Source organism: Gigantopelta aegis, chromosome 9 (assembly GCF_016097555.1).
Source record: "Gigantopelta aegis isolate Gae_Host chromosome 9, Gae_host_genome, whole genome shotgun sequence".
Taxonomy (NCBI): Eukaryota; Metazoa; Mollusca; class Gastropoda; order Neomphalida; family Peltospiridae; genus Gigantopelta; species Gigantopelta aegis.
The window spans coordinates 54279767-54307321 of record NC_054707.1 but is presented as its reverse complement, the minus strand read 5'-3'; the positions used below and the strand labels follow the sequence as shown (position 1 = coordinate 54307321).

Sequence of the window (27555 nt, the reverse complement as noted above, 5' to 3'; positions counted from 1 at the left end):
TGTGTCAATTTTTTTTTTCCCCCAATATATTATCAGCTAGATTACTAATAATGTTCTAATGGATTTTATTTCAGTTTTTACATACTTTTAAAAAATAGAATTAAACAAGATTTTCATAGAATTAAACGTATTCAGTGTCGCCAATAGTTGCATCCATAGATATTCATCTCAATGCATGTTAATTAAAATTTATGTTTAACAATTAAATTAAATTGACAAAATTAAATAAAAAATTTAATGTCATAAATTCTAATAATTAAAAAAATGCATTAAGATGAACATTCAAAGGTGTAACTATAATTTGTATAAACAATGTTTCATTTGTGAGAAATGGAGCTAAACGCAAAACTGTAATGTTGAGCTGAAGGCAAACGTTGATGCTGAAAATGCTGTCACCAAAACAGTAATACACATATCTCACCTTTACTTTGTACATGCAAGACAAAAACTAACCCACCTATTACGGTACTACTTTAACACACAAAATAGACTGTCTTTAATAAGTGACAACCTGCATGTTTACAAGTGTGGACATGACTAACTCAGGTGAGAACACAATCTGATTAAAATTAGCTCTACTGGTCTACCAGTAGATCTAACAGCACTACGTGGACTCCTACGTCCAGGTGACATTTAATCTGTAAATAACAATTTAAATACTGACCAATTACACTTTGCTTTTTATAGTGTTATTCGGGAGCATACAAATTCTAAAAATATCGGTCGAGACTATTTATGCAATAGGCGAAGTTGTTGGTCTATTTCAACATTAAAAAACAGGGGGAAAAGTGCAGTAATAAACTCTGGATTGTAGACTAGTATAAACAGATTTTATGGCTATACCATCACAGTAGTTTTTTTCATCATTTCATCATTTCGTATGCCCTCGACATAATCCTGAATGTTTTCAAATTCTTTTCAAATCACTGGCATGTTTTTGCAAGTAAGGTTTTGATTGGTTGAATGAAAGGTCAACTGGACATGAGCTCCAACGGGGTGCTGTTAGATCCACAAGTAATAGTAATTAACCAGTGGAGCTAATTTTAATTAGATTGGTGAGAACACAGGCGATTTGTAACACTTGACAATCGGCATATTTACAAGTGACAACACTACTAACTCAGGTGAGAACACAGACTATTTATAACACTTGACAATCCACATATTTACAAGTGACAACGCTACTAACTCAGGTGAGAACACAGACTATTTGTAACACTTGACAATCCACATATTTACAAGTGACAACGCTACTAACTCAGGTGAGAACACAGACTATTTATAACACTTGACAATCCACATATTTACAAGTGAGAACGCTACTAACTCAGGTGAGAACACAGACTATTTATAACACTTGACAATCCACATATTTACAAGTGAGAACGCTACTAACTCAGGTGAGAACACAGACTATTTGTAACACTTGACAATCCACATATTTACAAGTGACAACGCTACTAACTCAGGTGAGAACACAGACTATTTGTAACACTTGACAATCCACATATTTACAAGTGACAACGCTACTAACTCAGGTGAGAACACAGACTATTTGTAACACTTGACAATCCACATATTTACAAGTGACAACGCTACTAACTCAGGTGAGAACACAGACTATTTGTAACACTTGACAATCCACATATTTACAAGTGACAACGCTACTAACTCAGGTGAGAACACAGACTATTTGTAACACTTGACAATCCACATATTTACAAGTGACAACGCTACTAACTCAGGTGAGAACACAGACTATTTGTAACACTTGACAATCCACATATTTACAAGTGACAACGCTACTAACTCAGGTGAGAACACAGACTATTTGTAACACTTGACAATCCACATATTTACAAGTGAGAACGCTACTAACTCAGGTGAGAACACAGACTATTTGTAACACTTGACAATCCACATATTTACAAGTGAGAACGCTACTAACTCAGGTGAGAACACAGACTATTTATAACACTTGACAATCCACATATTTACAAGTGACAACGCTACTAACTCAGGTGAGAACACAGACTATTTATAACACTTGACAATCCGCATATTTACAAGTGACAACGCTACTAACTCAGGTGAGAACACAGACTATTTATAACACTTGACAATCGGCATATTTACAAGTGACAACGCTACTAACTCAGGTGAGAACACAGACTATTTGTAACACTTGACAATCGGCATATTTACAAGTGACAACACTACTAACTCAGGTGAGAACACAGACTATTTATAACACTTGACAATCGGCATATTTACAAGTGACAACGCTACTAACTCAGGTGAGAACACAGACTATTTGTAACACTTGACAATCCACATATTTACAAGTGACAACGCTACTAACTCAGGTGAGAACACAGACTATTTGTAACACTTGACAATCCACATATTTACAAGTGACAACGCTACTAACTCAGGTGAGAACACAGACTATTTGTAACACTTGACAATCCACATATTTACAAGTGACAACGCTACTAACTCAGGTGAGAACACAGACTATTTATAACACTTGACAATCCACATATTTACAAGTGAGAACGCTACTAACTCAGGTGAGAACACAGACTATTTGTAACACTTGACAATCCACATATTTACAAGTGACAACGCTACTAACTCAGGTGAGAACACAGACTATTTGTAACACTTGACAATCCACATATTTACAAGTGACAACGCTACTAACTCAGGTGAGAACACAGACTATTTGTAACACTTGACAATCCACATATTTACAAGTGACAACGCTACTAACTCAGGTGAGAACACAGACTATTTATAACACTTGACAATCCACATATTTACAAGTGAGAACGCTACTAACTCAGGTGAGAACACAGACTATTTGTAACACTTGACAATCCACATATTTACAAGTGACAACGCTACTAACTCAGGTGAGAACACAGACTATTTGTAACACTTGACAATCCACATATTTACAAGTGACAACGCTACTAACTCAGGTGAGAACACAGACTATTTGTAACACTTGACAATCCACATATTTACAAGTGACAACGCTACTAACTCAGGTGAGAACACAGACTATTTGTAACACTTGACAATCCACATATTTACAAGTGACAATGCTACTAACTCAGGTGAGAACACAGACTATTTGTAACACTTGACAATCCACATATTTACAAGTGACAACGCTACTAACTCAGGTGAGAACACAGACTATTTATAACACTTGACAATCAGCATATTTACAAGTGACAACGCTACTAACTCAGGTGAGAACACAGACTATTTATAACACTTGACAATCGGCATATTTACAAGTGACAACGCTACTAACTCAGGTGAGAACACAGACTATTTATAACACTTGACAATCCACATATTTACAAGTGACAACGCTACTAACTCAGGTGAGAACACAGACTATTTGTAACACTTGACAATCCGCATATTTACAAGTGACAACGCTACTAACTCAGGTGAGAACACAGACTATTTATAACACTTGACAATCCGCATATTTACAACTGACAACACTACTAACTCAGGTGAGAACACAGACTATTTATAACACTTGACAATCCACATATTTACAAGTGAGAACACTACTAACTCAGGTGAGAACACAGACTATTTGTAACACTTGACAATCCACATATTTACAACTGACAACACTACTGACTCAGGTGAGAACACAGACTATTTATAACACTTGACAATCCACATATTTACAACTGACAACACTACTAACTCAGGTGAGAACACAGACTATTTGTAACACTTGACAATCCACATATTTACAAGTGAGAACACTACTAACTCAGGTGAGAACACAGACTATTTGTAACACTTGACAATCCACATATTTACAACTGACAACACTACTGACTCAGGTGAGAACACAGACTATTTATAACACTTGACAATCCACATATTTACAACTGACAACACTACTAACTCAGGTGAGAACACAGACTATTTGTAACACTTGACAATCCGCATATTTACAACTGAGAACACTACTAACTCAGGTGAGAACACAGACTATTTGTAACACTTGACAATCCGCATATTTACAACTGACAACACTACTAACTCAGGTGAGAACACAGACTATTTATAACACTTGACAATCCGCACATTTACAAGTGACAACGCTACTAACTCAGGTGAGAACACAGACTATTTGTAACACTTGACAATCCACATATTTACAAGTGACAACGCTACTAACTCAGGTGAGAACACAGACTATTTATAACACTTGACAATCAGCATATTTACAAGTGACAACGCTACTAACTCAGGTGAGAACACAGACTATTTATAACACTTGACAATCGGCATATTTACAAGTGACAACGCTACTAACTCAGGTGAGAACACAGACTATTTATAACACTTGACAATCCACATATTTACAAGTGACAACGCTACTAACTCAGGTGAGAACACAGACTATTTGTAACACTTGACAATCCGCATATTTACAAGTGACAACGCTACTAACTCAGGTGAGAACACAGACTATTTATAACACTTGACAATCCGCATATTTACAACTGACAACACTACTAACTCAGGTGAGAACACAGACTATTTATAACACTTGACAATCCACATATTTACAAGTGAGAACACTACTAACTCAGGTGAGAACACAGACTATTTGTAACACTTGACAATCCACATATTTACAACTGACAACACTACTGACTCAGGTGAGAACACAGACTATTTGTAACACTTGACAATCCACATATTTACAAGTGAGAACACTACTAACTCAGGTGAGAACACAGACTATTTGTAACACTTGACAATCCACATATTTACAAGTGACAACGCTACTAACTCAGGTGAGAACACAGACTATTTATAACACTTGACAATCCACATATTTACAACTGACAACACTACTAACTCAGGTGAGAACACAGACTATTTGTAACACTTGACAATCCACATATTTACAAGTGAGAACACTACTAACTCAGGTACACAGACTATTTGTAACACTTGACAATCCACATATTTACAAGTGACAACGCTACTAACTCAGGTGAGAACACAGACTATTTCTAACACTTGACAATCCACATATTTACAAGTGACAACGCTACTAACTCAGGTGAGAACACAGACTATTTATAACACTTGACAATCCGCATATTTACAAGTGACAACGCTACTAACTCAGGTGAGAACACAGACTATTTATAACACTTGACAATCCACATATTTACAAGTGACAACGCTACTAACTCAGGTGAGAACACAGACTATTTATAACACTTGACAATCGGCATATTTACAAGTGACAACGCTACTAACTCAGGTGAGAACACAGACTATTTATAACACTTGACAATCCACATATTTACAAGTGAGAACGCTACTAACTCAGGTGAGAACACAGACTATTTATAACACTTGACAATCCACATATTTACAAGTGACAACGCTACTAACTCAGGTGAGAACACAGACTATTTATAACACTTGACAATCCACATATTTACAAGTGAGAACACCACTAACTCAAGTTTCTCACCTTTGCTACAGTTCGTCTTGTCCGTGTTGAGCTGGAGGCCAGTGGGGCAGGCACACGAGTAGTTGACGCTGTTAGGCAGACACAGGTGACTGCAGCCGCTGTTATGACGACACCGATTGACGCCCGGGGGCTGGCGCTGTGGGTGGAATGTGTGGATGTCCATGGGGTAGTGCAGGCGGTTGCGCACAGTCTCAATGTCATTGCCACTGAACTTGTTCGCTTTGTTGATGCTCTTCGTGTGCCAGTCAGTCCAGTATAGCTCATCCTCAAACATTGTCAGAGCAAATGGGTGGGGCAGGCCTAAAACAATGCATAGAAAGACTATAGGTGGGGCAGGCATAAACATTAATCACAGAAAGTCTATAGGTAGGATAGGCCTATAACTGAGATCATAAACCATTTTATAGAATCTGAATTGTGTTAAAACATACAACAAAAGTTCATAAGCTCTCACAACTTTGTTCATGTTCTTCAAAGTGTAAAAAAACAAAAAAACCCAAGCTATTCTCCTGTTAGTATCCATAGTATTTAAATGTACCCTTGAAAAAATCACAAACTTTGCTGCAGGTCTCATATCTGACTGCAAAGTAGCCGACTCTAGTTTGTGAGCTATGCATACCTCTTTGGTTTTGCATGAAATGAATTTTGAAATACTACAAAAACCAGGATAAGAAACATATTAGATTTGTGAACATTCATAATTTAAGCAATAAATTTAAGTACAACTTAATTTAAACTGAAAAAAACCCCGTTACAGCCAGCAATATTTTACACTGTCTAATAACTAGGGACAAATATTCTTCCATCAAGTTAAATTCTGTTTTGTTTAACGACACCACTAAAGCACATTGATTTATTAATCATCGGCTATTGGATGTCAAACATTTAGTAATTCTAACATTAGTCTTAGAAAGGAAATCCAAAACCTTTTTCCAATAGTAGCAAGGGATCTTTCATATGCACCGTCCCACAGACAAGACAGCACATACCACGACCACTAATTAACCAGTCGTGGTGCACTAGCTGGAACAAGAAATAGCCCAATGTGTCCACTGACAGGAGTAGATCCCAGACCGACCGCGCATCAAGTAAGCACTTCACCACTGGGCTACGTTCAGCCCCATATTCTTCCATAATTACAATTATTTTAATCAAAATTCTTCTTAATTTGACTACAGTCTTACCCTCACTGATGACCGTTCTCCGGTGTAATCCATCGAGATCGGAACTCTCGATGACGTGATGTTTAGCATCGGCCCAGTACACTTTCTCTGCTGCGTAGTCAATGGTCAAGCCGTTGGGCCAGAAGAGTGATGTGTTGGCAATGATGACACGGTAAGTGCCATCCATGCTGGCACGCTCTATCTTGGGCACACTGCCCCAGTCAGTCCAGAAAATGGCTCTGCAAAAAGGGTTTATGAAGACTGTTATGACATTTACTTCAAATTAAAATATAAGTTACATACATTTCATTTTATTGTTGATTATTTAAGAAAGGACTTGCAACATTTTTGTATGTCAATATGGTTGTCACATCCTACAGAATTTGCAAATAAATGGGGATGTTCTTGTACAATATGCTTACTTGCTGTAGATATGTAACACAATATATGAACATGTGCCAGTCACGATCATAATAGTAAAATGATTTTGACTTCAAATAAAGATTATTTTGCTATGCATTTGATTTTTTTTTTTTAAACTCTTTGTAAACGTAACTGAATGAAAAAAAAATGGACAGAATTTGCCAAAGTCTGAAACTAAAAATCATCCTCTCTACACAAAAGCACACTGATTTATTAATCCTCGGCTATTGAATATTAAACATTTATTAATTTATGACTCAATAGTCTTAGAGGAAACCAGCCACATTTTGTCATTAGCAGAAAGGGACCTCCTATATGCACTTTACCACAGACAGCATATTAAATGGCTTCAACAGTGTAAAACGTAAACAAAGATCACAAAGTATTCACCCATGATGTGGATGTGCTGCAATTGCCCTCGGTTTCTCCAGCTTGTCCCAGATAAGAACCTTTCTGTGTCTGCCGAGCAGGTCAGAAACTTCGATCCTCGATGTTCCTGCGTCAGTCCAGAACAGAAGATCATGCACCCAGTCCACAGCCAGACCACCTACAAGTCAAAGAAACATCAGAAACAACAATTAAAAAACTGAAGAAAAAAAAAATTCACATTTTATTTATCAAGTCCCTTGTTTATAAAACCTACAGTCCATGTTGAAAACATGAGTTGTGGACAAAACCAGTATCTAACATATTAATTATTTATCAAACAAACTTTCATATAAATAAAAATAAACTATACAAATCATGTCTTGTTGTCACAGCACTAAATAATATTTAAAAAAAAAAAAACCCTCTGAAACTGTAAGTAACCATTAAACAATTATGTAATGTACAATTAATTTCTAAATTTTCCCCTCATTTCCCCCAATATGTTTAGTAATGCTCTTTTCAACACTCTTTTCACTGTTTCTTTGACTTACAATGTACATGAACATCTACTTTAACAAACTTTAATGGGTGTTCTGTTTGCTTTTTGTTTCGTTTATCGATGGGAATCGATAAAAAAAAATGATCGCGCATCAAGCTACGTCCCGCCACGAAAAACATACCTAGGCTTTATTGACCATCCGTAACAACCTTTTGAAAAAAACAATTATCCAACACATGACATGCAAAATGATTAACCACAAAAACAACAGTATGAAGAATATACCTGGGCTTTAATGACCATCCGTAACAACCATGACATGCTAAATAAATAAATATAAAACAGATGGATGAAAATATACCTGGGCTTTACTGACCATCCGTAACAACCATGACATGCTAAATAAATAAATACAAAACAGATGGATGAAAATATACCTGGGCTTTGAAGACCATCTGTGACAATGATGATATGCTAAATAAATAAATAAAAAACAGATGGATGAAAAATATACCTGGGCTTTGTAGACCATCGGTTACGATTTCCTGCACATCGCTGCCATCCATGTGAGCTCTCTTGATTTTGTCGAGCGTGATGTCCGACCAGAACACGAGCTGTTTCTCATGGTGGAAGTCGAGTGCGATCGCGTTCTGCAGACCTCGCAAGATGGACGTGTACTCAGACCGGTCGGTCGTCACGCGGCGGATGTCAACGCGGTTCGCAAATATCAGGTACGCCTCGCCACCTACAAACAACAAAGGAATACTTAGTTAAGAACCAATAACACTGTTTAACCACTGGCTATATACAATAGATGGAAAAAGTACTGTAATTTGACACATCATCTAGAAAGATCTACCGGTCTGTCGCCACCTACAAACAACAAAGGAATACTTAGTTAAGTACCAATAACACTGTTTAACCACTGGCTATAATCAATAGATAGAAAAAGTACTGTAATTTGACACATGATCGAGAGGGTGAGAGAAGAACAAAACACAGCCACTAATGATCTACCGGTCCGTTGTCACACAGCGAATGTCTACTCGGTATGCAAATATCTGGTAGGCCTCGCCTCAGAAACTACCAGCCCAATAGCTTCACCACTTCACCACTGATACAGAATATTAACAGGCCACTACACTGATTCCTCTCTCATTAACTAATCCTTAGCCTATAACTGATATGCATGTTAAAGCCTTTAGTCTAAAGTACGGCATAGTTTTTACCTTTTTTGTCTTATAACATCGCTTCTAGTATGGAAGCCCCACTCCCATGGCTAGTGATATTCAATTTTGGGCTACTAAATAACCACTACTGACATGCCCAACAGCTAATGAGAATTTTTTTTTGCAGTTAAAGACTATTTTGTAAATACAAATATCTTGCTCCCACCGTAACCCTCCAATGTTAGTGTTTTTAAGCTCTATCTCCCTCTTTAGGTGATATATCTGATTATTACTATTATTCAGTAAAATTGTATCAACTTATAGAGAATTTTTAATCATGGCTAGTAAATTTTTAAAATCACTGATCCCATGGCTAGTGGATTTCATAAAAATTCTAGATGCCCTGCTATAATCATTCAATTTTGTACATGATCAATCATAAAAATTACCATCAAAAGGAAAAAAACAATGGTTTGATGGTTCTCCAAGAGATAATGATAAAACTTTATCCTGCAATCACTATATGTATTGTCTAGATATGACATACTACTCTACAAAATGATAAAGTTGTGAAATAAAATGGTTCATTTCATTAATTTTTTGTTTTTTGTGGATAACAGGATATATAAAATAACTGGTTACTGTCTTAAGATATCGTCTTTATCCTGCTCAGGTGAAATGGTGAATGCCACATGGTGGAGACTCACGGAATTCGCCAAACTAACCTTTGAAGGATAAAACCGAAGAAGGAAAGAAATGTTTTATTTAACGATGCACCCAACACATTTTATTTACGGTTATATAGCGTCACACATATGGTTAAGGACCACACAGATAGTGAGAGAGGAAACCTGCTGTCGCTGCTTCATGGGCTACTCTTTTCCATTAGCAGTAAGGGATCTTTTTATATGCACCATCCCACATCCTTTGATATACCAGTTGTGGTGCACTGGCTGGAAGGAGGAATAGCCCAATGGGCCCACCGACGGGGATCGATCCTAGACCGACTGCACATCAAGCAAATGCTTTACCACTGGGCTACATACCACCCCTGATAAAGCCAATGTCTTAAGGCAATAACCAGTTATTCTCTATATGTATATATACCCAGTGCCTTGCATCCTCGGCCATCTGGCTTGAGCTTGTAGCCTGTAACACAGGAACACCGGTACGACCCAACCGTGTTCTCACATATCTGACTGCACGTCCCATCAAACTGACACTCGTCGAAGTCTGAAATAGTTCATATATTGCATTACCTTCAACAATTCTAATTATCAACACTCTCATTAGTGTACAAACTATGGAGGAAGGGGTTGGTAAATGCCATTGTATATTTTTAAAACAAACCAAACAAATTTGATAAAAAATATTCCTTATACTGTACAATCTATAGTTTTGATGAATGCTTGTAGGAAGATGGTACAGAAACACTAAAAAAATGTTTTAAAAGAACAAAGGAGTATGCTTTGGACACTAAAATACAGACAACTGAACAACCCCTTATATTAAAACCTGCTCAAGTGGCTCCTCTATTAACCAGTCACATAATTTTAATGCAAAGGAAAAGAATGTATATTTAATTAATGACACGTCTGCATACTTTAAACTATGGCTCTTTGGTATCAGACATTTGGTTATTTCAACCTGTGATCGAGATGGTAAAAATAACATCTACTGCCCAATTTCATGATTTAAGCTAGCATTTACTAAATGTGAATTTAATAGTTGAATTTGGCGAATATATCCTTATTAATAATTCGCCAAAATCTCATTTGAAAATCATGTCAATTTGGCTAGCTCACTGTCTATTTTTTGTTTTCACTTGAGAAGATTTCATCATCACATCGCTTTTGCCATTTAATCACATCAAACTTTTAATTTTTATTACAAAAATTATTGTCAAACAGCAACAAGGGATCTTGTATATAAAACCAAATTCCACAGACAAAAAAGCACACACCTACTAGTAGCAGAACACTGCTTTACCAAGATGGAAAAAAAACCTTATTAGGTCCACCGAGGTTGACCCTATAACCCCTTGCACTTCAGGTGAGCACTCTACCACTTAGCTAAATCCCGCTCAAGCAATGAATAAAGAAAGAAATGTTTTATTTAACGACGCACTCAACACATTTTATTTACGGTTATATGGCGTCAGACATATGGTTAAGGACCACAAAAATTTTGAGTGGAAACCCGCTGTCGCCACTACATGGGCTACTCTTTCCGATTAGCAGCAAGGGATCTTTTATTTGCGCTTCCCACAGGCAGGATAGCACAAACCATGGCCTTTGTTGAATCAGTTATGGATTACTGGTTGGTGCAAATGGTTTACACCTACCCATTGAGCCTTGTGAGCACTCACTCAGGGTTTGGAGTCGGTATCTGGATTAAAAATCCCATGCCTCGACTGGGATCTGAACCCAGTACCTACCAGCCTGTAGACCGATGGCCTACCATGATGCCACTGAGGCCGGTTCAATGAATAAAGAGTTTTAATCATGTTACCACAAATGCTATGCTTAGAGCAAAATTACATTAAATGAAGTGGAGGAGGAATTTATGAGTAAAACCTTCAGAGGATGCCAGGAAAATAAATGGATAACTAAGTGTTTTTCTTCTGAAACAACCATATAAAAAATAAATATCTCAACATTTTGTCAGAAAAACACTTGACATTATGAGGAAAATAAATGAAAGGAATCAGATTTTGAGAGAAAAAATAATCAACAGTACACTTACTTCTGATTCCCTTTCATTTTGGACTCAGTTTAAAATTGTAATTCCGAGAGTGATCTATTGAGGTTGTGTCACTGAGGAATAATTTATTTATATAAATTATATTTAATTTGGCAAATACATAATTATGATATTATATTTACACAAAAAGAAGCGTCATTAACCTGTTCTATGAGTCACTTGTTAGTCTCATCTTGTTTGGCAAAGAACTTCCAATCTGACTCAACATTTTCAAGTGAAAGTCTACAAATTATTAATTATATTTTCTTGCTACTTTAAACACTGCATTGGTGAACTGCTGTCAGTTTGAAGATGTCTTATGGTTTTCTCTCCTAACACATCTGGGCTTCATTCAGTGAATGTCGCAGCCATTTTGTACTCACTTAACTGGTTTCTTTCCTAACATACTAATTTATTTATCATTAAGCTAACCAACATTAGTGAGCATTTCTTAAAGTCACAGAACCTAGTTTCAGCCCATGAAAATGAACACTAAATTTGGTTAATCTACAAACCTGTAATACAGTGGGATAAAGTTACAATAGAGTAAAACAAGAGTTTGTAATGTTGAAACAGGGAAATATTCTGTAAATGTAGACTAAAGCTTGTCTCCATAACCCTTACTTTTCAGAGGAATGTGCGTTTTTAGTATTATGCAAAATGCATTTCGTGGTATTACAAATACTAGGATAGTGGCGTAGCGTGGGTGAGGTCACCGGGGCAGTTGCCCTGGGAGTAAAATTCTGGACTGGTGGAAGGGACTCAGGGAGTCCCAACAGTCCACTGGTTAGGGGGTGCAATACTTGCCTTGCCCCAGGTGCTGGCAACCCATGCTACACCCCTGCACTAGGATGACCAGAAACACTTGTAAATTGATAATCTAATGAATAAAATGTAAGTAATGTCTGATTTCAATTATCAAAAATGGACCTAATAGTGAAAAACGTGCGATAATACTTTTTAAAAAAACATGATCATATCAACAAAAAGTGGCCAAATCTAGGCAATCTAGATGTGACAGCCATGATGGACTAATTACCTGCACAGGTTTTGCCATCCTCCTTCAACTGATAGCCCACTTTGCACGTGCACCGTGCTCCAATCTTGGTCTGCACACACCGATGTGAACAGCCGCCATTGTCAGAACCGCAAGTGGGAGGAAGGTCTGCACAAATAACAAAAACAATGAATAAATGACATCCCAGCACAAAGAAGAATGGGTTTTTTTTGCACAGTAACATGACTTACTAAATGATATGAAGGTATACACGCACTTGTCACTCATATTTACCATCAAGTATACAGTGACTCACTGACAAGAGAACACACATTTCACACAATTATTTTATTACAGGAAGATGTGCAATTTCGGACTCTTGTGCCACCCGACACCCAACAGATTATGTCTGGTTAGTTTACAAATTAAACAAAATATCAACCAAATATATAAAAATATATACTTTTGTTTTCCTTTTCTTCTCCATGATGAATTTTAATTGTTTTAGCTAATTTTTGACTATCTAACAGTAACTCAGATACTAACAAACATGGTACATGTGAATTTTACAGGATTATGTATTGTGGTCTGTGCTTTAAGACTCTGTGTTTTTATTTCTTGACTAAGTTTCTGATGATTCAGACACCACTGTTTGAATGTTGCTTTAAAAAATTTAAAATGTATTTTGTAATTTAGTGTTTTAAACTTTACCGATTTTCACGTTATCTTTAAATGCTTAAATTTGATGGAAACCTTGAATTTAGACGAGAAAATACCTATTAACATGCCATATGAGCCAGCTATCTTAATTTGAAAAGGAAAGAAATAAGAACCCTGTTACCAACACAGCATACACATCTGAATCAACAGCAAATGGTTCACATATAACTATATCACAAGAACTGGAAGTCTTATTGCCCCATGCATAATGCCTTTCTATGCATCCACCCATTTATGCATTTTCGTCGGTTCATCTGTCCATCCACATGTACTTACTGCAGTTCTCCTCATCTGATTTATCGGTGCACTCAAAGTTGCCGTTGCAGACTTTCTGTCGGCCGATACACTTCCCGTTCTTACACCGGAACTGATTCGCACTGCACTCTTTGTGATCTGCAAAAGATACCAAACGCAGTAGTCAAACATATAAAGAACTAAAGTAATGGTTTGTCATCGTCTTCGGTGGGGCTAAGTTTGCAACCCAATACCCACTCCCACCTAGAACTACTTTTAATGACTCAAAGGGTAGGTGTAAGACCACTACACCCTCTTCCGTCACACTAACCACTAACCTATTGTCCTGGACAGACAGCTCAGATAGCTGAGGTGTGTGTGCCCAAGACAGCGTGCTTGAACCTTAATTGGATATAAGCACAAAAATAATTTGAAATGAAATGAATGAAATGGTTTTTGATACAAAAAAAATGAAAATAAATTTGAAGGCTAAACACAAAACCTATTCTGCATTTTCAATAAAACACATGACAAACATTCTGCAGAATTAAATGTCTCACCTACCATACGTGTTTTCTGTGCACTCATCTGAACATGCATAAGTTCAACTACAAACCAAGTTTTACTGATCTAGTCTTACAGTTAGTGAGAAACACATCTAAATGTTAAACCTTAATGCAAAACATGATGTTGTTGCTGCCACAACTGTTGAAAAAGTAATATCCACATCTCGCCTTTTTGCTTTGCAAAGGTTAAACAAAAACCTTGAACACTACATTGTCATGGTCCATTTTTATGTGTGTAGCGCAAGCTGATATTGGCACTTCTACAGTGGAAAAATTCTCATGCAGTTTTGTACAAAGGAAATATATATTCACAACACTTATCAACAATGAAGAAGACATTAATTAGAAAAATAAAAATTTAAAATACATGTATTAAACTCACTAACCATAGTTCCCAAAGTATATATGTTTTCTGTTTAGCATATTATAATACATTTTGAGATACCACAATACCCAGATCAGAAACACACTTGATTTGTTAGAATTGATAATTTATGCAAATTGCAAGCAATACTAGTATGTAATTCAGCAGATGTAATCGCTATTTTTTTTTTTTTACAAGGACCCAAAACTAGGTCAGAACTTTCAATACAACCATTATCTGCAACATAATTAGAAGATAACATATTCATTAAAACAAAACTTGCTTCCAATATTCTTTAGATCTAGTAACCCATGATATATGCACATGCATAAGTTGAAACAACTGCTACAATGCCAAAGGGAGACAACTCACTGCAACCATCTTCATCAGAGTTGTCTGAACAGTCGAGCTCCCCATCACAGTGCCAGCTGTGGCGAATACAGTGGCCTGTCCCACACTGGAACTCATTGGCTCCACACTTTGGTTTTGCTGCAACAAATAGTAAACAATCAAATAATTTAACATGGCCAAAAAAACAAGAATGCCCTTAACATTAGGATTTGAAATAACTCTGAATGAAGGCACTATACATCTCCATAAAATCTATGACTATTATTATTTTAGAAAAGAACTTCTAGTTTTAAATCAATGTACTACTTACAGCAATTAATCTCGTCAGATCGATCCTCACAGTCAAAGTCCCCATCACATGTCCAGTTAGCGTTGATACACACTCCATTCGAACAGTTGAACTCTCCCTCTCGACAAAAACTATTTCCTAAAACACAACAAAGACAGCAATATGTCAGTTAGCTTTGATACACACGTCATTTGATCAGCTGAACTCTCCCTCTCGACAAAAACTTTTAAAATATAAACAACAAGCATTCTGAGAGTAGTGCTAAAGCAATACATATCCCATTCAAATTTGTGTATCTCCTAAATTCAAGAGTCCAGAAAACATTTTTCGATATCTCCTAAGTTTGTGGGCCATAACTCCTCTGTAAAAAATATATAAATTGCCATGACAGTCAAACTTGATTTGTAACAATATACAGAGCTGAAGACGGAGGTATTGGGCCACTGGCGCTCTTCAAAAAACCACAGTACCACGCAAAAATCACAAAATGAATATACCAATAGACAGATGTAATAGAAATGATGCTTGCCCATTGAAGTCCCCCCAGGATGAGGCAGTGTCGGGCTCCGTGCCTCGATGGAGTCCACCCCATGCTACTGGAGGTCCTTCCCATTCGCTTTTCCGTGCCAGGGGGCGAGGGAGGAAAGTTACTGGCCGAACAACAACAGCAAAGAAACAACAACCCCTCAAGGTAATGCACTGGAATGCTGAGGGAATTTTCAACAAAAAGACAGAACTAGAACAGTTCCTACATGAGAAAGCCATCAACATTTGCTGTGTACAAGAAACTCATCTACAAAACAGCAAAGCTTTCAAAATCAGAGGCTACCAATGTTTCAGATCTGACAGAACAAAGGAGGAATTCTGACACTCATCAGGAACAACATCCATGCTTATGAGACATCAGTGCACATGCAGGATTCTGAATATCAAATGATCAAGGTCAAAACAAATGCAGAAGAATTACAAATCCTAAATTTCTACTGTCCCAATGATCGACCACTGTCCTTAGACACCATAGAGGTATCTCAAGCAAACTTCATAGCAGTTGGTGACTTCAACAGCCATTCACAGAGCTGGGGATACAACCACATAGATCGACGTGGAGAAGAAGTGGAAACTTGGCAAGATGAAAATCAACTGATTCTAGTCAACAACCCAAAAGACACTCCAACGTTTTACTCCAGATGTTGGCACACCACCTCCACTCCAGATCTTGCTTTCTGCACCGAAGACATCCAGAGAGATATGAAAAGAGAAGTTGGAGAGCAGTTAGGAGGCAGTGACCACAGACCAATAATCCTCACTGTCAACAGAAAAATCAGCATTCAGTCTCCACTTCCACGCTGGAACTATAAGAAGGCAAAATGGGGTATCTACAGACATCGAACAAGCACTCTGATAAAGAATTTGCAAGTGAAAGGAAGGGATATCAACCATGTTGTCAAGGAATTTAATGCATGTATCCTTCAGGCAGCCCATGAGACAATCCCAAGAGGTGCTAGAAAAGACTACAAACCCTACTGGACTAACCACCTTCAAAAAACTACAGGATGACATGTCTGAATCTAGGAAAAAGGCTGAAGAACAACCCTCACATGACAACAACCTGAAGCTTCAGCAGGCGAAAGCAAAATATCTCAAAGCAAAAATACAGGCAAGAAGAAAAAGTTGGAGAGAAAAGACAGCAGCTCTAAATATGGAGAGAGATGGAAGCAAACTATGGAGACTCACAAGACAACTTAATGATGAGGACAACAGAGGACAGAGGATAACACTGGAAGATAATGGAGAAATGATTATAGGCAAACAAGCAGCAAATCGCTTAGCTGACAATTATGAAGAACAGAGCAGCATACACATAACTGTCGAACAGCAAAGAGAAGCAAGAAAAGAACAAAGGGAGAGATCAATAAACGCCACTCCAACAGGACCCATGCAACAACCTATCACACTGCATGAGTTACATGTAGCTCTAAAGAAATTGAAGAATAGGAAATCACCAGGCCCAGACTTGATCACCAATGAGATGCTAACTCACATTGGCAGTGCAGCAGTCAACAAACTACTGGAGATCTTCAATCACAGTTGGGAAAATGGGGTCCTTCCACAAATCTGGAGAGAGGCTACTATGATCCCTATTTACAAGAAAGGAAAAGACCGAAAAAAAGCTGAAAGCTACCGTCCAGTCAGCCTAACCAGTTGTGTTGTTAAGACAGTGGAGAGGATAATCAACCAACGCCTACAATGGTATCTGGAAACTGAGAACATCCTGTCCCCTGAACAGTCAGGCTTCAGACAGTTTCACAGCACTGAAGACCAAACAGCATATCTTGCTCAAGAAGTTGAAGATGCATTCCAAGAAAAAAAACATGTGTTAGCCACCTGGATAGATCTGCAAAAGGCATTTGACAAAGTATGGACGGATGGCCTCATCGTCAAGCTACAGAGAAGCGGCATATCTGGAAACATGCTTGCGTGGATCCGATCATATCTTCACAACCGTAGAGCAAGGGTCACAGTTGACAGAAAAGAAAGCAAGAAAATACTTTTGCGACATGGGGTCCCACAGGGAGGAGTCCTATCACCTACACTTTTCTTAATCTTCATCAATGACCTTGTGCAGGAACTTCCCAATGGAATACAAGCTGCCCTTTATGCCGATGATTTGGTGATGTGGTGCAAGGAAGAGCATGCCACTACTGCCACCTACAGAATGCGGATGGCAGCAGACAACCTGACAGCCTGGTCAGAAAAATGGTGTGTGGCTATCAATAAAGACAAGTCTTCTACCACACTCTTCACTCTATCACCAAAGAAAAAAGCAGGAACAATCAAAATTGGGAACACTCCACTGAAACATGCAGATGAAGTAACATACCTTGGGGTCACCTTCGACAAGAAACAAACTTGGAAACCACATATTCAAAAGGCAGAGACAAAAGCCAGATGCAAATTAGCCATCATGCGGAAACTAGCAGGAACTAGCTGGGGAGCAAATGAGACAATCCTCAAGAGAGTATATCAAGGAACTGTACGGCCGCATCTTGAATACGGCTCATCAGCCTGGTCAACCACTGCAAAGACCAACCAGCAAGCTTTAGACAAGGTTCAAAACCAAGCTCTGCGAATCATAACGGGATCCATGAAGTCTACACCCATTAAAGACATGGAAAAAACTGCAGCAATACAACCCCTTGGTGAGAGGAGAGATGCTAAGATCATGATCCAGGCAGAGAAATTCAGGTACCTGCCCAATCATCCAATGAAACAAAGAATGGATGGTCTGACAAAGAATCGTCTCAAACGTAGCAGTTTCATCCACCAAAGCAGAAGACTTACTAGAGAACACCAAGCTAACCCGTTACCAAAGACACTTCCATTTTGCCCAACAGATCTTCCACAACCATGGAATGATGAACAAGCCAATCTACAGATCAGCATGTCTGTCCCACAGTTGGCTTCAGCAGACTCCCAAAACGACCTGGTCAAACGGTCACTGGCAATGGCTATGATCAGTGACCGGTACCCAGAAGAATCTTGGATCCATGCATACACTGATGGTTCGTCAACAAATGCTGTGGCCAATGGAGGGGCAGGCATATTTATCAAGCTCCCTTCAAGAAATACCCTAACTGCAAAAGTACCAACCGGCACCCACAGTTCCAACTACAATGCAGAAACCCATGCACTTATTCAGGCTGCTACAATGATCAAGGATGCAAAAGAAGACTGTCAACAAGTTGTCTTCCTCACAGATGCTCTCTCAGTCCTACAAGCCTTGCAAGGGGAAAAACTTCCTCACCTGAATGAAGCCATGCAAGAGGTAGCAAAGGAAAGATGAGTAGCTCTACAGTGGATCCCAGCACATTGTGGGATTCCAGGAAATGAGGAAGCAGACAGGCTAGCCAAGCTAGGAGCTAATCATGTACAGCCCAGCAACAACATTAGCTTCTCAGAGAAGAAAACCTTGATAAAGGCAGCCAACAGACCCAGGACAGAACAAGATGATTACCACCTTCTCAGTCGCTTGGAACAAGTAACTCTGTTGAGACTCCGGACAGGCCACAACCGACTGAATGCTCACATGTTCAGAAAGTTTAAACTTGCAGCAACACCAACCTGCAGTTGTGGCCTGGAAGACCAAACAGCAGAACACATCTTACAGGCGTGTCCAATTCATCAAGACCTGAGACAAGCTGAGTGGCCAATCGAAACTGCCATACACACCAAACTCTATGGAAAGAGAGGCGAACTGGAAAAAACAGCTCATTTTATCTTACAGACTGGACTATTGGTCTAAATTGTGAAAGAGAAAAAAAAGAGAAAAAGTAACAATATACTGGTTCAAACATCCCAACAGCCAATGGCATGGTCAGGTTAAGTTAAAAAAATAAAGTTGTACTACACACACGAAGCAATCAGCCTTGGTGGTGTAGTGATTAAGCCTTCAGACTTAAGGTTGGTATGTATTGGGTTCACATCCTGGTACCAGCTCCCACCCAGAGCGAGTTTAACAACTTGGGCCACAAACTGACTAATCACTAACCCACTGTCCAGGACAGACAGCCCAGATAGCTGAGGTATGTGACCAGGATTGTATGCTTGAATCTTAATTGATTATAACCATGACACGAAATATAAATGAATGAATAGCAGGCAGTAACTGTGACAGACAAAAGACAAACAGTACAAACCACACTGTAGGTCATCTACTGACAAGACAGTACATACCACACTGTAGTTCATCTACAGTAACAAGACAGGATATACTATACTATAGTCCTCACAGTGAATGCCTTTTTTCTTACTATGGTATTTACTACAAGTTAATTTTTTCTCAGCAGATTATTTTCTAAATTACAAACAAAAATAGGTGGTTTTTTGGTTATTTTCAAAACATTTTTAGTTTTCTTCTTTACAAAAAACATTCTTATAGTATAGGACGGACTATAGTCTAAACACAAGTGATAAACAGAACATGTACACAAAACACTGTGGTTCAACTACCGTAACAAACAGTAACAAGACAATACATACCACACTGCAATTCATCTTCCCAGTCTCCGCAGTCATCTTCTCCATCACACACATAGATTCTTAAGATACAGCTGTCGTCACGGTGACACTTGAATTCATCCTTTCGACACCGCAGCTCGTCATCCTCTGTTAAAACAGAAAACAATGCTTGATTAACGTCACCTCACTACATTCTGGCATCTTGGTATCAAACGTGGTTACTGCAACATTATAAATTAATTCAAGTGATGTAAAAACCTCTAAGTATATCGATAAAGAATTTTCTCAGCAACAGATCAACAAAAATATGTAGCAACTTTTAGTATCTCAAATAATAATCGAGCGTCAGACAAAAATTTACTTTATAATATGCGAGACCATGTCTTCAAGATGCCATGTTGTAATACTCCCTTACATAGCTGTTTTATACATACTACTTTCATCACCATGGAAAAGTGGAAGGTTTAAAAATGCTGTAAGTTTAATTTTCACTTAAAGACCGGTCTATACCTGGACTGAAATACAGGGGGTGGGTTAAGGCAGTGAAAAAAGATTGGGGGCACAATAATAAAGATATGGTATATAAAGAAGACATTTTCAAAGAAAAGACGACACTTTTTAGTCTTTTTCTTACTGGGAAACAAATGCCTTCCCTGCACTCCCCCCCCCCATAATTAAATGTCTTCCCTACAACCCCCTGTAATTAAAGATTAGCCACTTAAAATAAATATGTCTTATTACTTAGAATAATCCTAATTCTCAAGTTGTGGCTTTCAATGATGTATCATTTCATCAAGCAGCCATTCTGCCAACACTAAGTTCTTGATATTTATTACCACTCACTGGTTGAAAATAAATGGTAGTATAAATATTTTATGATCAGAAGTGCTACAAAGCTTTAAGGTCACGCATCTTGTGATTTGTAGAAACTGACAAGCTCGCAGTATCAGATAACTGGAGGCTTTCACAGTAATTGAAAAACCATTATTTTTCTCTTGTTTTATTTCACACAGATCTGCGTGGATTTTCTGATCATATATAAATCATCACACCAGTGTGTGCTTCGAAGTTGGATTGATTAATATTAGAAGAGAATGTCGGATAGCTCAGCTTTAGCTTATTCAACACATTGGATATATGATGTTAAATAACAAAGGAAGGAACTCTGAAGAAAGGAATGTTTTATTTTAATTTAAATTATACATTGGCGTAGGAAGCGGGGAGCACTTTTCAGATATTTTGCTTTATATTTGCTTTATAATAGTGTAAAAGTGTTATAAAAAGGTACCAAAAAGTGTGTGTGTGTGTGTGTGTGTGGGGGGGGGGGGGTCACTTTCTACGCCAGTATTATGGTTATGTATAATTTATATGGTGTTGGAAATATGGTTAAGAACCATACAAATAATGAGAGGAAACCCACTACTGCATGCAATGTGCTACTCTTTTCAATTAGCGACAAGGGATTTTATATATACTTTCCCACAGACAGGACAGCACATACCACAATCTATGATATACATAGTGGTGCACTGGTTGGCGAGCACTTTACCAACTGAGCATGATTCCACCCCTGCCATATCTAATGAATCAAGTGGGGTTTATAACTGTAAGCATGAAAAATAGGCAGTGGTAGTGACAGCAACAACCTCCAAAAATCGTTGCCTGTCACCCACTAATGAACACACTGCTTATATATACATTTTATAAGTTTCTTATGTACCATACATTTGCTTTAGATCTCCATTTAACAATGTCAATAAAAAGCAACACCAAATGAAACTAGAAATATTAAAGCTGATAACCAGTTATATGCAATGGCGTAGCGAGGGGGGTCACAGCCGGGCACAAAATTTGGCACAAATAATTTTATCGTTCATCTGTCGTTTATGCAAGACCAATATCAATATCAATGATGGATCGTTCGTGCAAAAGCTGTAATCGTTTGTCAGAAAATCTTTTTTTTTTAAATCACTCTTTTTGGAAGAAATAAAGCTTACATCACTGGTGTGAGAAATACAATGTATCCATTTGAAATCAGTATTGCAATCAATAAAAGTCGGCACCGAAGTAATACAGTGCTACAAAGTCGGCACCGCAGTGATACAAAGTCGGTGCTGTCTTTAGAAGTCTGAAAACGTTTAGTAACATCGTTGTACATTCCCTTTGACCATTTCGCAACCTGCACAAAATTATATGTTGTTCGGAAATTTAGAGGGACTGTCCTGATGTACACCAACATATTTACAATTTACGGAAGTTTGCTCAAATTCTCAAACTCCTGACATCACAGGAAAATCGTGTTCTCATTACTGTGAATAGCATTTTACAGAATTTCTAACTTCCAGCAAATCGAGCCTGACGTCAATAAATTTTGGTTAAATTATACTGAGGTTTTAAAATGTTTGACAAATATCATCTACAGATCAATGCTATACTATTTTAAGCCTAAATTGAAATCGGTTAAAATTAAAAAAAATTAATAATTCTTCCCCAAAAAGAGGTCAAAAAAGATTTTGACACTGGTCAATTTTCCTGAGTCGTTTGCCTAGTAGTTTTTAAGTTAGTCTTGGCACACAAAAAGTATATTTTTGTATTTATGATAGGAGAAAAGCTACGAAAATCGCTCATATTAGATTCTCGTTTGAATATTTTTGCCCATTAACCTTTTCATTTGTATCTGAACTACTGAAGAAAATTGTTTGTGTAAACACTAAAACCACATGAACGACATAGCCTATTGGTTGTTTGAAAAATTCTAATTGCTTTAGCAGTACTCTCAGAATGCTCTAATATGTCCTGCACAGGGTCCATACCCCCAAATCGAAAAAAAAATTGTTTTGTTTACTGTATTAAATTTTATAAAATCATACATACATGTACATACATACCGGTACATGGTGTGGGTTGCTCCCCCCCCATCCCCCATACAATATAAAAATCCTGGCTATGGCCCAGTGGTTATAAGACAATGCAAAAAAGTCTAGGCTGTTAGTATTACAGATTTTTTTTTACTTTATCATTAACTCACAAATTTCCAATTTTAGCAAATTTAATGTATTTCTGATCTTTCTTGTTTCTGCAGTAGCTAAAATTTAATTTCATTCCAAACAAAAAAAAGGCATGTACCACAGAAATTAGTGTCAGCAGCTTTAAACTTAAAAAGAATGAAAATTATTTCAGCCATCAGAAGACCAATTAAACTCGAAATCCTTTTCCCTCAACTCAACATCAAAACATTATCAGCTGACAAAGAGGAAATAATCAATACGTTTGTCGTGAAAATAAGCTATCTCAAAGTCAGGCAATGACTACCATTATGTGTGAGTTTGGGTGACAATCTGCTTAGATGATAACAATTACTTCCACACACCTGCCTGTGTATAGGCCAAATGAGTACATTGTTCAACATTTTATAACACCGTGTTACATTCTTTGCAGTATTTTGTTGGGTTTTTTTTTTCAATTCTGCACTTTTTTTGTTAAAAACTGGCTTGTCTTTTAATGCCAGCCATAAGGATGTGTACTGTAGCAACCATATTTCATATTAAAACAGTTTTAGTTACACAAAACCCATAATGAAATAATGTGTAAAATTAATAATGGTTTTACCTCTGTAACAGTAGACATTCTTATGGCATTATTATCAAGTCAGAAACATTTCATGTGCAGAAATTGACAAATAAATACATCATTAAGGTTTGTTCTTAGAAATGAATAAGCTTCTAGACTATATATCACAACAAACTGAATAATAAAAAACCTACAAATCTCAATAAAATAAAAAAAATCAGTTGCAAATAAAAACTTTTAAAGATATATTTAAGATTTTCCACAAACTTGCAAGCAATGCCACATTATGAAATACCTATATATGAAGATTTTGGTAAATAAATATTGTATCTCCTACCTAAGTCAAATAGTTAATATGGTACACACTACACAGCTACTGATAGCAAACTATTGCTCACCGCAGTTGCTTTCATCGGAGGAATCAGCACAGTCGATGTCATGGTCACACACCCAGTTCTGCATCACACACGATCCATCACCGCAAGTAAACTCCCCGTCTTTACAGGGACGTTTTCCTAAAACACCCAAAACAACAAATGCATACAAATGTATCCCAAAATTTAATGTAATTTTCATTTATAATCCATTTTTCGAGAAATAAGGTTCTTAAGTTTGTGACGATATGCCTTTAAGAATTTCTTACTTGATTTTTTTATATTTTAGATGCAAACAGGAATTGAATTTATAGGTAAATTATCAAAGACTGTTGACCTATTTAATGGCACATTAAAGTATTACTTAAAAATATATCCATTTGATTTGTCCATAAAAGTATTTTATTCAATCATCTACATAACCACTATATTCCAATTGTTAATGATATTTTATAAAAATAATTCAATTATGGCAACAATCCATAATTCAAAACATAAAGCTGCTGAGAGAGTTGACATAGACTTCCCTCCATCATGGTTCAGTTTAGGTGATACGATAGCGAGGTTTGGTATCCCAAAATGAATGTAATTTTCAGTTATAATCCATTAGAGAAACAAGGTTCATAAATCCGCGACAATATTCCTTTAAGAATTTGTTACTGGACTTTTGAGATATTTTTGGCACAGGCAGTGCTCACCTATGGCAATTTTTAGCCTGCCTATAGCAATTTTAATCAAATATCTTTTGCAACAAATATATAAACCAAACATTATCCCTTCCACTGACGGCAATAATTTGTATCCAGCAGCAAAACACTGCCACTGGTAAACCCCTGACCTATGGCATTTCATATCGCAAGTCCAGCAATTGCTGTCGATGTCATTGTTAAGTTTGAGCCCGTGTAAGACTTAAATGAAGTCAAAATATGTGTGTGCACATGGCTAAATATCTGTAAATGATTAAAGATATACAGCTGTTGAATTACCTGTGATAAGGAGATAAATACCTTCCGTAAATTTGGTACATAGTTTCAAAAATAAATAAATAAAAATAAATAAATAAATAAAATAAAAGTATATTTTAAAAAATCTTTCCTTTTACCCTCATTCTATTAAAATATCAAATAAAATGATTACTAACAAATGTATCTAGTGCATTTTAAGAAGAAGGAAATGTTTTATATTAACGATGCACTCAAAACATTTTATTTACGGTTATATGGCATCAGACATATGGTTAAGGACCACACAGATATTGAGAGAGGAAACCCGCTGTAGCCACTTCATGGGTTACTCTTTTTGATTAGCAGCAAGGGATCTTTTATATGCACCATCCCACAGACAGGATAACACATACCACGGCTTTTGATATACCAGTTGTGGTGCACTGGCTAGAGCGAGAAACAGCCCAATGGGCCCACCGACGGAGATCAATCCCAGACCGACCATGCATCAAGCGAACATTTTACCACTGAGCTACGTCCCGCCCTGAATTTTAAGAAGAGTTGCAAATGCAGCTATATACTGAATATATAATAGTTCCATCAAGCTAAATCTATTTTAAGAAAAGTTTGTTTTGTTTGTCAAATTTGGCAATTCTCACATTTAAATCTTCAGAGAAAATCTGCAAAACGTTTTCATTAATAGTAAGAGATCTTTTATATGTATTTTCCCCCAGTTAAGACAGCACATATCCGATCTTAGATACACATGTACTAGTCAAGGGGCACTGGTTGGGATGGGATTACTGTAAACATGAACAATCATCCTATTCTGCATGGTAACAACCACATGATATGATAAAGAACCTGTACAAATGCGTATCATATGGCCACCGAAATCACCAGCTTGTCTAGAGTATTTGTAAAGACATGAAATCACACACAAGTTAGGTAGTCTGCCAAGTGATCTGCAAACAGCGCTTTACAGCACATTTCTTGTGATTATTTTCATTCCTGCATTAGACTTTATGAATAACATTTGTGAACAGGGCTGACAGTTTTGGCAGTATTTCTGTACAGAACTCCATAAAGATAACGTACGACATTTTTCATCAGAGGAATCTCCGCAATCATCATCACCGTCACACTTCCATTCTTTAGGGATGCAGTTTCCATTCCGGCATTGCATTTCATCCTCCGTGCAATTGCGAGGAGCTGCAAACACAAACAGAAATCAATAACAAACAAATCAAAACAATGGACAGTTTAATATACATTACAAATTTACAATGCCAGTTCTGCTTTCAGGATGCTATTTTATTTCATATACATATGGGGCCGAATTAGCAAAGCCTGTATTTATTAAACACAGGTGTTTAAGTGTTGTCGATATACATAGCTAAACACGATCAAGACAAAAACAAAGTTTGTCATCAGGGTTTCTAGAAGAAAAAAATGAAATCCACTAGCCATGGGAGCAGTGATTTTTTAAATTTACTTCACTTTAAGGTAATATAATGTGACTAAATAATAGTAATAATCAGATATGTCACCTAAAGAGGGAGATAGAGCTTAAAAACACTAACATTGGGGGTTGGGGTGGGGTCAGGATATTCATATTTACAAAACTGACTTAAATACTAGCCATCGGGCATGGCGATAGTAGTTATAAACTAGCCCAACACTGAATATTACTAGCCATGGGAACGGGGCTACCATAATCTAGAAGCCCTGGTCAACTGGGCCTATGAAGTGTCATCTTGAAAACATGTAATAACACTTATGGTATGATAAACAACAGATATTGAGATAGCAGTAGAGTTGAAGTTGGGATGTGAATGGGAGGGGGGGGGGGGGGGGGGGGGGGGGGGGAGGGGGGGAGGGGGGGGGAGGAAGGGGGTAGGGATGTAAAAAAAGACCATAAATGTTTGTTTAACTTAGCACATTATTTAATCAGTAGACATAGGTGTGATTGGGTGATGGAACATGTTCAGTGATAATTATAAGAATAGTCAATAAACGTTTGATAATACCCTAGCACACTGTTTAATCAGTAGATACTGGTGTGATTGGGTGATGGAACACATTCAGGGACAGAGGAAAGGTCAGTCGCGGACAGAAATGGTTTGTTTAATGACACCTCAGCACATTGTTTATTGAATGGATATTAACTATATTTATTATCTCAGCAGGCACTCATAACGGGGGGAAAAAAAAAAA

At 37.3% G+C, this 27555-nt stretch overlaps 1 protein-coding gene across 1 annotated transcript in view; it reads right to left on the bottom strand.

The window, feature by feature from the left end:
• The window catches only part of LOC121380544 (low-density lipoprotein receptor-related protein 4-like), a 111969-nt gene that overhangs the window by 30581 nt on the left and 53833 nt on the right, over nt 1–27555 (bottom strand). Inside the window, exons 4-15 of the mRNA XM_041509398.1 lie at nt 26437–26550; nt 24419–24535; nt 20472–20597; nt 15453–15569; nt 15164–15280; nt 13904–14020; nt 12950–13075; nt 10276–10401; nt 8514–8744; nt 7522–7678; nt 6730–6947; nt 5546–5845 (exon numbers count right to left, since the gene is read on the bottom strand). Coding sequence (XP_041365332.1) covers nt 5546–5845; nt 6730–6947; nt 7522–7678; nt 8514–8744; nt 10276–10401; nt 12950–13075; nt 13904–14020; nt 15164–15280; nt 15453–15569; nt 20472–20597; nt 24419–24535; nt 26437–26550 — 1866 coding nt within the window. The remainder of the gene's footprint in view (nt 1–5545; nt 5846–6729; nt 6948–7521; nt 7679–8513; nt 8745–10275; nt 10402–12949; nt 13076–13903; nt 14021–15163; nt 15281–15452; nt 15570–20471; nt 20598–24418; nt 24536–26436; nt 26551–27555) is intronic.